The sequence below is a fragment of the Heterodontus francisci genome, chromosome 1, assembly GCF_036365525.1.
Source record: "Heterodontus francisci isolate sHetFra1 chromosome 1, sHetFra1.hap1, whole genome shotgun sequence".
Lineage (NCBI taxonomy): Eukaryota > Metazoa > Chordata > Chondrichthyes > Heterodontiformes > Heterodontidae > Heterodontus > Heterodontus francisci.
The window spans coordinates 12,718,307-12,731,879 of record NC_090371.1 but is presented as its reverse complement, the minus strand read 5'-3'; the positions used below and the strand labels follow the sequence as shown (position 1 = coordinate 12,731,879).

The 13,573-nt window shown below is 47.6% G+C and overlaps 1 protein-coding gene across 6 annotated transcripts in view; it reads right to left on the bottom strand.

Moving 5' to 3' along the window:
• The window catches only part of dysf (dysferlin, limb girdle muscular dystrophy 2B (autosomal recessive)), a 361,838-nt gene that overhangs the window by 117,039 nt on the left and 231,226 nt on the right, over positions 1–13,573 (bottom strand). For all 6 annotated transcript variants that reach the window (XM_068028674.1, XM_068028673.1, XM_068028677.1 and 3 more), the window contains 3 exons: positions 12,257–12,438; positions 4,539–4,679; positions 2,838–2,867 (listed from right to left, as the gene is read on the bottom strand). In XM_068028674.1, the coding sequence (XP_067884775.1) occupies positions 2,838–2,867; positions 4,539–4,679; positions 12,257–12,438 (353 nt within the window). The remainder of the gene's footprint in view (positions 1–2,837; positions 2,868–4,538; positions 4,680–12,256; positions 12,439–13,573) is intronic.

The following is a 13,573-nucleotide window of genomic DNA, read 5'->3' as shown; positions in this document are numbered from 1 at the left end:
CGACCAACGGCTGAGGGCCAGCTGAACTTTATTGCGGCAACCCAAGCAAACCGCGAGGAAATCCTGGAGTTCCGCCGTGGGGATGAGGGGAGATTCGGTGGGAGGCACGAGGGACTCCACCACCTCACTTGCGATGGAATCAAGGTCATCCTCCGTGCCCCACACCGAATCCCCATCCTCCTCCGGGTCGTCACCGCCAGCGGCCGACACATCCACGATGTCCCGGCCGCGCCAGCTGGTCCTGCCTCCGTCACGATCCCACCCCCAGGATCGATGGCGGAGGAGTCCTCTCTGGGTTCTACTGTGAAACTGCAGCCTGTGGGCGCCAGCAGTTCAGGACCCCCCTTCACCTCCGTCCCCAGGCCAATGAGTGGTCCAGGGGACACAGAAGTTCCCATCTCCGGAAATCCAGCCGGAGCCGAGACCAGAGGCGGAGAGAGGAGGCCATCTCCCGCTCCGCCAACACCCACAGGCCCAGCAGATGGGGCAGCAATCTCAGTTATTACCGGGTCGGGTGTCTCCTGGTTGGTGGTGGACTCCGGCTAGGAGGGCCGACCCTCTGGGGCCTCGCCCTCCCCTTCACTCAGGGCACCCGACCCAGTAGCAGTGGTAGAATGGGCAGCGTCCCCAGGCTCCCCCACCACAAGCAGGGCCCACTTACTCCTTCAGGAGGGGCCTCATGTACCGGGGCCTTCCCCTCCCCTCCATCCTGAGGAATAGGGTGCTCCTGCCCGGACTTTGTAGCCTTGGTGGTGGCGGTATGGGAAACCTGGGGACCCGAAACAGGAGACAGCTCCCCTCCAACAGATGGGCCCTGCGCCTCAGGGCCCCTCGTTACCTCTGTGGAGGGGTGCCTTCTCCTCTTTTTCCCACTAGGGCGCAGAGCCTCAGAGACCCCCATGTCATCATAGGCCTCTGCCTCCGCACCCTCCTTCTTTTTAGTCACCCTGGGCCTGGGCCCAGCCCTGGGACAGGTGGATTCCGTGAGAACGGGCTTTGGGCTGAGCTCAGGCTCGGGTTGTTTCAATGTGTCCAGGGGACGCGCCTCTTGATGTTTCTTTTGCCTCCGCGTCTTCCTTCCACTCAGACGGGCACTCCCCTCCCCGCCGGAGGCTGTGAAAACCACCGCCTCCGGAACCGACTGAGCGGTGTCTGTTGGATGTGTGGGGGGAGTGGGAGGAGGTGCTGTGGAACCACCCTGGGCCACCGAGGTGGAGCTGGCGGCCGGGAGGTTGGGGCAGTTCTTACGAACATGCCCCACCCCCTTGCAGACGTGGCACTGCGCCCCGTCCGAGGTCCAAAAGACACGGTAGGTCGTCCCCTGGAACTCCACATTAAATTGGCCGTCCGAATCCTCCTCCCTCGCCAGCTGCATAAATAACTGGCAGCGGAAGGAGTAGACATGTTGGAGGCTGTGCTCCCGAAGACCAAGCCGGATTGGGGTGATCCCCGACCTCACCTCCCCCAGATGGTGCAGGTGGGGAAGGAGGAGCTCACTGGGAATAAAGGGCGGGACGTTTGATAACATTATCCGCTGTGCAGTGGCCCCTAAAGGGTCCACCGGCAGGAAAGTCCCACCCACAGTGAGCCCTTTATTCAGGGTCAGGGACACGGCCCGCTCGGTCTTCAGGAAGAACACAGCCTTGTCGTACATTTTTGAGGCTGGCACAATGGCCGAGGGGCCGACAACCTCAGCCATTGCCTTTACACAGGCCTCGATAGACATATTGGGGTGGGGGTAGCTCTTTACCCCATGGCTCAAAGTAATTAATTTAAAAGGTGACGGGGTCACAAAAGCAGCCACAGAGGCTACAGCCGCATAAGTATGAGAAGGCCCCGCCACCAGTGATGATGGGCTTGCCATGGCTCAAGAGCCCAACCAACCCCCAAATTGCAGGCAAGCAAACAAACAAACAAACCAACTAGGAGGTTTGGGGAGAGGCTGAGGGTATACAGGAAAGGGGAAAGACAGGCTGCAAGCGATGACTTTGCTTTTTTTCTCCTTAAAATGTGGTACTCAGGGCACTGTAAACATTCCTGGTCTTCTGGTTGTGGGAGGGGTCTTCACCTGGATCAGCTGAAAGCTGCCCAGGCTCTAGTTCGATCCTGATGTCTCTATAGCCAGGCAGCTTCAGCTGACCCAGGCTGGACAATTAGGGTGGGGAGGGAGCTTCCTTCTGTATTCAGTGCAATTGCACAGCTCCCTATAGAATTACACAGTGTAGAGGGAGCTTTACTCTGTATCTAACCTGTGCAGTATGTGGCCTGGGAGTGTTTGATGGGACAGTGTAGAGGGAGCTTTACTCTGTATCCAACCTGTGCAGTATGTGGCCTGGGAGTGTTTGATGGGACAGTGTAGAGGGAGCTTTACTCTGTATCTAACCTGTGCAGTATGTGGCCTGGGAGTGTTTGATGGGACAGTGCAGAGGGAGCTTTACTCTGTATCTAACCTGTGCAGTCTGTGGCCTGGGAGTGTTTGATGGGACAGTGTAGAGGGAGCTTTACTCTGTATCTAACCTGTGCAGTATGTGGCCTGGGAGTGTTTGATGGGACAGTGTAGAGGGAGCTTTACTCTGTATCTAACCTGTGCAGTATGTGGCCTGGGAGTGTTTGATGGGACAGTGCAGAGGGAGCTTTACTCTGTATTTAACCTGTGCAGTATGTGGCCTGGGAGTGTTTGATGGGACAGTGTAGAGGGAGCTTTACTCTGTATCTAACCTGTGCAGTATGTGGCCTGGGAGTGTTTGATGGGACAGTGCAGAGGGAGCTTTCTCTGTAACGAACCCGGACAGGTCAGGTTAAGATTACACCCAGTAATATCGGCCAATCGTTCTTACCTGCAAGCCAGGAATACGATGGACTGTGCGCTGTATGACAAAGGAGCCACAAGAAACAATTAGTTGAGAGAAATATCTATATCCTCACTCTATCGAAACACTAGGAGGTTAGTCTTTAAATAACCCGTGTTGTGGAATCCAGCATCTCTCTAATATAGTAAAGTTAGTGTTGGCGATGTTACCCCTTCCACTGCGTAGTAACTGGACACCTGCACTGATATTAGGATTGGGATAAGGAGGAATGGGATTGGGAAAGGAAGTCTTGGATTAGTACTGGGCAAACATTTAGCATGTTGGGGTGACATTATTTCTTGGATGTTTTAGTAGATGCACTAACCCATTGTAAAGAAAACATTCTGCTGTAGGAAATGGAACAGCAAATGAACAGGTTAAAGATTGTTGACAACAGTAATTGTTGTTATAGAAAGTCTAAGACTCCCATTTATATAGTGTCTTTCAGAACCTCAGGACATCCAAGGATTTTCTTTTATTCATTAGAGGGATGTGGGCGTTGCTGTTTCCCATCCCTAATTGCCCTTGAGAAGGTGGTGGTGAGCTGCCTTCTTGAACCGCTGCAGTCCATGTGGGGTAGGTACAGCCACAGTGCTGTTAGGAAGGGAGTTCCAGGATTTTGACCCAGCGACAGTGAAGGAACGGCGATATAATTCCAAGTCAGGATGGTGTGTGACTTGGAGGGGGACTTGCAGCTGGTGGTGTTCCCATGCATCTGCTGCCCTTGTCCTGGGTGGTAGAGGTCGCGGGTTTGGAAGGTGCCGTCTAAGGAGCCTTGGTGTGTTGCTACAGTGCATCTTGTAGATGGTACACACTGCTGCCACTGTGCATCGGTGGTGGAGGGAGTGAATGTTGAAGGTGGTGGATGGGGTACTGATTAAGCGGGCTGCTTTGTCCTGGATGGTGTCAAGCATTTTGAGTGTTGTTGGAGCTGCACCCATCCAGGCAAGTGGAGAGTATTCCATCATACTCCTGACTTTTGCCTTGTGGACAGGCTTTGGCGAAACAGGAGGTGAGTTACTGGCCTCAGAATTCCCAGCCTCTGACCTGCTCTTGTTGCCAAAGCATTTATGTAGCTGCTCCAGTTCAGTTTCTGGTCAATGGTGATCCCCAGGATGTTGATAGTGGGATTTCAGCGATGGTAATACCATTGAACATCAAGGGGAGATGGTTAAATTCTTTCTTGTTGGAGATGGTCATTGCCTGGCACTTGTGTGTCATGAATGCTATCTGCCACTTATCAGCCCAGGCCTAGATGTACAATTTGAAGTGTAGTCATTGTTAAAATGTAGGAAACGTGGCAGCTAAAGTGCACACAGCAAACTCCCACAAACAGCAATGTGATAATGAGCAGATGATCTGTTTTTGTGATGTTGAGGGATACATATTGGGCAGGACACTCCCTATCTTTGTAATCTCCTCCAGCCGCCAAGGCCCAAAGCTCTGGAATTCCATCTCAATCTTCTGCCTCTCTACCTCTCTCTTCTCCTATAAGATACTGCTTAAAACCAAAACTCTTTGGCCAAGTGTTTGCTCACCTGTCCTACTGTCACTTTTTGCTCGGTGTAAATTTTGTCTGATTACGCTCCAGTGAAATGCCTTGGGATGTTTCACTATGGTAAAGCACTGTATAAATACCCGTCGGTGTATGTGCTGCGGTAAGATCATTTGATTTTACGTTTCACGTACCTTGTCCCTGGGAATGAGCTCGAAGGCAGCCAGAATCTCTCCCGCATTTCTGTTCCCTCTTCTCACTGGGTACCAGGCCAGCCTGGGGGAGGGCTCCAGGGATGGTCTGCAGATACATCGGCCCATAAACTCATCAGCACCCTGAGGAGGCGGTAAAGGAAAATAAACACACTCATCTCATGCCCAATTGGTTCATCCTTCCATTGTTTTTCTCTGATGTAAGTAACTTTCAAAGGAAATTGGATAAATACTTAAAAACGAAAATTTGCAGGGCTATGGGGAACTGTTTGTAGGAGTGGGACTAATTGGATAGCTCTTTCAAAGAGATAGCACAGGCACGATGGCTCGAATGGTCTCTTTCTGCCTTGTTATAGTTGCACAAATTCCAATCCCCTTTCTGTACTTTCACACAGTTACTGTTCTTCATGGGTGACCCTGGACAGTTGAGTGTTGGTAGGTTATTGGGCCACAGGAAGCCTCACAGATTAGTTCAAACCAAGACACATGCTCGCTTCCAGTTGAATGCACCTAGATAGTGATCGAGGGCAGGTACCCTGGCTGATTCCCCCATTCCTTCTGGTACTGGTCTAGATACCTGGCAGTCATGAGATCAAGGCAAGTTGGAAATTGGCAGATATTAAACCTGGTGATTTGTAAGATGGCATCAGGTGAAATGACCATGTAAGTTACAAAATATTTACAGCAAGGAACATGTCATTCAGCGCAATCGGTCGATGGCAGGTGTTTATGCTCCACACAAGAGTCCTCCCATCCTCCTTCATCTAACTGCACCAGCATAACCTTACGTTCCTTTCTCCCTCATGTGTTCTAGCATCTCCTTAAATGCATCTATGCTGTTCATCTCAACTACTCCTGAGGGTAGCAAATTCCACTTTCTAACCACTGTCTGGATAGAGAAGTTGCTCCTGAATTCCCATTGCATTTATTACTGACTTCTTGTATTTATGCCCCTTAGTTCTAGCCTGCCCTGCAAGTGGAAATGTATTCTCTCCACCAACCCTATCAAGCACCTTGATAATCTTAAAGACCTCGATCAGATCTTCTCTTTTCTAGAGAAAGTAACCCCATCCTATTCAGGCTGAAGTTATAACCTCTCCGTTCTGCTCTCATTCTGGTGTTAAAAATCTAACAGAAACTTGTGCTCTACGGAGTAGGGTATGATAGCGTAGTGGTTATGTCAGTGGTTCCTTAATCCAGGTCACATGAGTTCAAATTCCTCCACTTTAAGATAATTAATAAAAGAACCAGAGATGACATGAAAGAGACTTTTTTTAAGCAGTGAATTATTCTGATCTGGAATGCACTGCCTGAAATGATGCTGGAAGCAGACTCATACTAAAGGGAATTGGATAAATACTTGAAGGTCGAAACAATTGCAGGGACTGTAGGGGAAGAGCAGGGGGATTGTGACTAATGGGATAACTCTACCAAAGAGGCTGAATGGCCTCCTTCTGTGCTGTATTTTTCTATGATGGTTCTAAGATTCTAACATTTTAAAACTGTTCTTTACATCGCTTCCCCCTGCCTGCCCTTCCTGCAGACAAAGACCGTGGAGCTGGGGAGGATAGGAGGTCCACAGCGGGCCAAATGGCCTCCTTCTGTGCTGTAATATTCTAAGGAAACGTGCCATCTAGGTGTGACTCCAGTCCCAAACTACAAGGTTTAACTCTTAATGCCCTTATGGCAACTAAATATGGGCAACATATGCGGTGTTGCCAGCGATGTCCAGATACCGCGAATGAATTGGCCCCAGATCTAGTTCCAAGTGCCCTGACCTCACCAAAGATCCAGTTCCCCAGTACTGCTCAGCACTTGAACTCGAGACCTTCCTGGTGTTTGTAGCTCAGTGCGAAACCAGGCAATGTGTAGTCCATTAGACCAAGAGGAAACCTTTATCTTATGTGAATTCACTATTACCCAGCAATAGAATGCCAGTACACAAACACCAGGTTAGAAATTCCCTCTGCTTTGTCTCAGCAACATGCAAGAAATCTTGTGCCAAATGTCACTATTGAGTTAGCAGCAAATACATTTTTCGATAACATTCAGACTTGGGCTGATAAATGGCAAGTAACATTCGGGCCACATAAGTGCCAGGCAATGACCATCTCCAACAAGAGAGAATCTAACCATCTCCTCTTGATATTCAATGGCATTACCATCGCTGAATCCCCCATTATCAACATCCTGGGGATTACCATTGACCAGAAACTGAACTGGACCAGCCACATAAATACTGTGGCTACAAGAGCAGGTCAGAGACTGGGAATTCTGTGGTAAGTAACCCACCCCCTCACTCCCCAAAGCCTGTCCACCATCTACAATACATAAGTCGGGAATGTGATGGAATACTCTCCATTTGCCTGGGTGGGTGCAGCTCCAACAACACTCAAGAAACTCGACACCATCCAGGACAAAGCAGCCCGCTTAATCAGTACCCCATCCACCACCTTAAACATTCAACCCCTCCACCACTGACACACAGTGGCAGCAGTGTGTACCATCTCCAAGATGCACTGCAGCAACTCACTAAACCTCCTCGATGGTACCTTCCAAATCCGCAACCTATACCACCTAAAAGGACAGGGGCAGCAGTCACATGGGAACACCGTCACCTGCAAGTTCCCCTCCAAGCCACACACCATCCTGACTTGGAACTATATCGCCGTTCCTTCACTGTCGCTGGGTCAAAATCCTAGAACTCCCTTCCTAACAGCACTGTGGGTGTACCTACCCCACATGGACTGCAGTGGTTCAAGAAGGCACCTTCTCAAGGGCCATTAGGGATGGGCAATAAATGCTGGTGTAGCCAGCAATGCCCACATCCCATGATCACATAAAAAAGAGCAGCAGCCACAGATATATATTGAAATGTTGATAATCTCCAAATATACTGCAGAAATACTGAGAAACATTCCTCTAATAATGTGACATACTGCATTAATAATGTGACAAACACCTTCAATACTATGACATAATCTTTCAATACTGCGACATATTCCTCTATTCTTTTTTTATTCTTTCATGAGATGTGGGCCTCACTGGCAAGGTCAGCATTTGTTGCCCATCCCTAACTGCCCTTGACAACTGAGTGTCTTGCTTGGCCATTTCAGAGGGCAGTTAAAAGTCGACCACATTGCTGTGGGTCTGGAGTCACATATAGGCCAGACCGGGTAAGGACGGCAGATTTCCTTCCCTACCGGACATTAATGAACTAGATACTCCACTGATACTATGGAAAATTCCTCTAGTGCTGTGATATATCAGATAACTCCTCAACGTCTACCTTTAACTTTAAGACTGTGCCCCCTTGTTCTGGTTTCCCCTTTGGTCTATTGACTATGCTAGGAGACTATCATGGGCTCTTCCTGTGTAAACTCATTAACTCCTGTATTGTCCACTAACGCCACGTAAACCCCAGTAAATCTTCTATATTCTTCACTGGCTCCGCATTGTATTCCATCCTACAATTATAGAATAATACAGCAATGAAGGAGGCCTATCGAGTCTGCACTGGCTCTTTCAAAGAGCAATCCAGTCGGTTCCACTTCCCCACTCTTTCCCTTTATCCCTGTCATTTTTTTCTCCTTCAAGTATTTATCCAATTCCCTTTTGAAGGCAGTGAACTTCAAATTCTAACCATTTGTTGCATAAAAATGATTTTCTTCGTGTCACCTCGGTTTCTTTTGTCAATCACCTTAAATCTTTGCCCTCTTTTTACCAACTATTCAATTGTATTCTGCGAGAACGTCATAATTATGGCCCATGTCACAAGATTCCCTCCGAGTCCGAGTTCTCTCATATTTGCCGACAGTCCCTAATCCACTTGCTCCAACATTCATCACAAACTGTTCCTCAGGGAAAGAGTGAGATTAACCGGATAGCTCTACCAAAGAGCTAGCACAGGCATGACGGGCCGAATGGCCTCCTTCTGTGCTGTAAGATTGGTTCTATGATTGGTATACACTCATCCTTGCCTCGCTCATTCCTCAACATGTTTCACACACTAGGAACAAGATCAGGAGGAGGTCATTCAGCCCTTCAAGTCTATTTCACTATTCAATGAGATCATGGCTGATCTTTACCTTTACTCCATCTATTTGCCTTGGCTCTATATCATTTCACATCCTTATCTAGCAAAAAAAATCTAGCAATTTCTGATTTAAAATTATGAATTGAGTTTTTTGTGGGAGAGAGTTCTGCACTTCCACCATCCTTTGCATGAAGAAGTGTTTCCCTAATCTCTCTCTCAAGTGGCTTGGCTCTGATTTTAAGGTTATGTTGCCTTGCCATAGATTCCCCTACCCAAGGAAAGAGTTTCACTATCTATCCTAAAAATTCCTTTCAAAATCCTAAGCAAGACACTCAGTTGTCAATCAAATCACCACTTAACTTTCCATCTGCCAGGAAATATAAGCCTAGTTTATGTAATCATTCCTAATAATCTAACCTAAGAAGTCCTGATAAAATTCTGGTGAATCCGGACTTCTTCCAAGGCCAATATATCCTTCCTAACCTGCGGTGCCCAAAGGGGTACACAGCACTCCGGATGTGGTCTAACCAAGGCTTTGTATAGCTGAAGTAAAAATGTGAACTCACTTTTCACCGATCTCCACTGACTATTCTTTGGATCCCCCCCTAACTTTTTCGTGTGCTCCTGGAGTGGTGAGTGAGAAATTCCTTTCAGGTTGAGAAGGTGATCTATTATTTAACCGCCGACACACGCACTGCGCGCCACCCCTGTTTGGAAACTGCGTCAGTGTCAGTCTACAACCTGTGCTGTACCAACATTGTGGCCCTGTCGAAAGGAACGTCGAGACATTTGCCAATCTTTCCTCAGGTAAACACTCTACGGCGGGGAATTTGTAAAATGTAAAAAATAACATGGGGAATTTTTTTTTCAAGAAATTCTTCCATACGGCAAGTATCTACAAACAGCTGCCAATTCTTCAAAATATTAAAAAAAATACAAACGTTGACATCCCAGAATGTAAATTCATTGGCTGGGACGCTATTAAATTATTGATCGAGCACAACTTTATTCTCCCTATTTCTAATGAACAGCTTAAACAGTCATTCGGAATTTGTTCAGTATGTGACTCGAGCATCACCTGATAAATAGTCTGGGAAATACACAACTCCGTGGAAAGAAAGAACTTGCATTTATATAGTGCCTTTCACTACCTCAAGACATGCCAAAGCACGTTGCAATAATAAAGTACTTTTCGATGTGTAGTCACTGTGGTAATGTAGAGGGGATGTGGCAGCCAATTTGCGCACAGCAAGCTCCCACACACAGCAATGACATAAAAGACCAGATCATCTGTTCTTTTAGTGATGTTGGCCAAGGGATAAATGTTGGCGCAGATCACTGAGGGGCACTTCCCTGCTCTTCGTTGGATAGTTCCACAACATCTTTGACATCCACCTGGGATGGCAGATCAGGTCCTCAGTTTAACATCTCACCCGAAAGACATCTCTGACAGCGCAGCACTCCCTCAGTACTACACTGCGAGTGTCAGCATTGATTATGCGCTCAGGCCACTGCTGACACAACCTGAGTAACGAGGGTAGAAAACCAGTATGCCCCTTTATCGGGTGTTAAATGGGTGCGACAGTGACCAATTTGGCACCGGGACAGCCTGCCATGGGGAATCAGGACCATTTCTCCCATATCTCTGTTGGCTACTTGAAATAGCTGTTCGGCCCCTTACAAATCTAAATGAGGGGACCAGAGCCTGTTTTCAGTCCTACCCACCCCCGTTTTCCCCCACCCCCACCACCGCTTGCTGAAACTGGTTGGCGGAGAGTAGAACAGCAGCCAAGCCCCTCTCCCCCACTCCCACAGCATGTGATCAACACCAACCCCCCCAACCCCCCCCTCAACCTATTCTCGCTCCACCCACTACCCCGGGCCTACCTTCAGATTGTTACCGCTGAGGTAAGCAGTCTCAAAAATCATCCACAAGAGACGACTGACAAATATGAGAGCATTCGGAATCGGGGGGAATCTTGTGACATGGGTCATAATTGGTTTGGAGGTACGAGACAGGGAGTAAGGATAAAGGGGATGTTCACTGATTGCCGGGATGGGGTACACGGTGTTCCGCAGGGATGTGTTAGGATGCTGGTTAGGCCACAGCTGGAGTATTGCGTACAGTTCTGGTCACCACATTACAGGAAGAACATAATTGCTCTGGAGAGAGTACAGAGGAGATTTACAAGAATGTTGCCAGGGCTGGAAAGTTTCAGCTATGAGGTAAGATTGGATTGGCTAGGGTTGTTTTCCTTAGAACAGAGGAGGCTGAGGGGTGACTTAATTAAGGTGTACAAAATTATGAGAGGCCTAGATCGAGTAAACAGGAAGGACCTGTTTCCCCTAGCCGAGAGGTCAATTACCAGGGGGCACAGATTTAAGGTGATTGGTAGAAGGATTAGAGGGGACATGAGGAAAAACTCTTTCACCCAGAGAGTAGTGGGTGTCTGGAATTCACTGCCCGAATCGGTGGTGGAGGCAGAAACCCTCAACTCATTTAAAAGGTACCTGGACATGCACTTGAAGTGCTGAAACCAGCAAGGCTATGGACCAGGTGCTGGAAGTTGGGATTAGAATGGGCGGCTAGTTTTCTCGGCCAGCGCGCACACAATGGGCTGAATGGCCTCCTTCTGTGCCGTAATCTTTCTCTGCTTCTATGATGTGTATTGGGGACCTCAGCTTGTCACCATGGATATCAATGAGTTGGGTGAAGGAATAGAGAGTTTTATATCGAAATTTGCAGATGACACTAGGTTTGGAGGGACTGGAAGGTGGGAGCAGGAAGTTACAAGGGGGTAAAGACAGATAAAGTGAGTGGTAAACCATCTATGGTAAATAGAGTTCAATGTGGTGAAGTGTGAGGTTGGAGAAAGGCAAATTAGGATATTTTCCTAATGATGAAAGACTAGGAACTGTGGAGGAGTAAAGGGATTTGGGTGTCCATGTACATAAATCACTAAAAGCCTGTGTAGAGGTAGAAAATGTTATTAAAAAGGCGAATGGAATGTTGGCCTTGGTCACAAGGGGCCTGAAATACTAAGAGGAGTAAGTGATGCTTCAGTTATACAAAGCCTTAGTCAGAGCCTAGCTGGTGTACTTGCGTTCAGTTCTGGGCACTGTACCTTAGGAAGAATATATTGGCCTTGGTGAGGGTGCAGCACAGATTAGGCAGGATGATACTGAGGCTAATAGGGTTCAATTACAAGGACAGATTAGATAGACATTGTTTGCATTCCACTGAGTTTAGAAGGTTGAGGGATGATCAGACTGAGGTGTTAAGATAAAGGGTTTTGATAGGGTAGATACAGAGAAACTATTTCCACCGGTGGGGGAATCCAGAATAAGGGGGAAAATCCTTAAAATCAGGAAGCACGCTTTCACAAAAAACTTTTTCACACAAAGGGCAGTGGAATTCTGGAACTCACTCCCCGAAAAAGGCTGTGGATGCTAAGGATCAATTAAGCCGTCAAGGCTGAGATCGCTAGAGTTTTATTAGATACGGGGCATCGTGTGATTGGGATCGAAGGTAGGGGAACGGAGTAATGATACAGATAGGCCATTATCTAATTGACTGGCGGGAGTGAGCGTGAGGGGCTGAATGGCCTCCTCTTGTTCCTATGTGACATCAGCCTGTATAAATGACACTGATAATCAGACTTACGTAGGTATCGTGATCATACAGCTCAACTACAATGTTAGGTGGGTTACTGGCAGTGATGTTGGTATCACTGAAAATCTCGACCTCGTAGAAGATTAGTGTCTGGTCCCAGGTGGGGTTCAGGGTGCCTTTGATGGTGACGGTCATCTGGCTTTGATGCAGGAACGAGACTATCGCGTAGGGGTCTGTAACAGGAAAACAAGCAGCCAGTCAAATTTACACAATGAGCTCAGAGCACAATAGAATCCAAGTTAGCACAGTATGGCTTGGTTTTAACACTTAGACACAGGAGGGATTCCAACTTGCACATGTTGTACGTGTTTTTGGGAGTCAAATTGGTGCAACAGTGACCGATTTAGCAGTGAGACACTGCATGGGTGTTCGACTTACTGCTCAATTATATTGAATGTGCAGCACAGAAACAGGCCATTTGGCCCAACAAGTCCATGCTAGTCCACACAAGCCTCCTCCCACCCTATTTTGTCAAACCCTATCAGCATAATTTTCTACTCCTTTCTCCCTCATGTTAATCTAGCTTTCCTTTAAACGCATTTATGCTCTTTGCCTCAACTCCTCCCCGTGGTAGCGAGTTCCACATTCTAACCACTCACTAGGAAAGAGCTTTCTCCTGAATTCCCTGTTAAATCTTTTAGTAGTAATCTTATATTTATGGCTCCTAGTTTTGGTCTCCCACACAAATTCATCAGGTCTATTTTTCAGGCGCCCTGGACAGCCACCTAAAAGAATGTGTAGGCTCTTGTGTGTGTGATGTAGGCCCTCTTACTGAGATTGGGTGGCAAAACACGATTGAAGTGTCAGGGCTGTGCTCGGGTTTGTCAGCAACTGGCAAAGCAAGGCAACGTTAGTTTGTTTTGATCTGAAGCAAAGAGGGAGAGGAAAATAGCAAGAGAGTATTCAACCCCTCGAACGTGTTCCCCCACTCAATGAGATCATGACTGATCTGCATCTTAGCTCTGTCTACCTGCCTTGGCTCCATTTCTGTTAATATCCTTGTCTGGCATAAATCTATCGGCCACTGATTTAACATTATTAATTGAGATAGTATCTACTGCTTTCTGTGGGAGGGAGTTCCACCCTTTGCATGGAAAAGATTTTCCTAACTTGTCTCTTGAAAGGCCAGTTCTGATTTAAGTCCCCTTGCCTAACCTCTGTCCCACCAATGGAAAAGGTTTCTCTCTATCGACCCAATCAACTCCTTCCAAAATCCTAAAAACCTCAATCAAATCGCCCCCTAACCTCCTATATCCCAGGGAATACAAACTTTGTTCATGTAATCTCTCTTTACAATCTAGGAGTGCT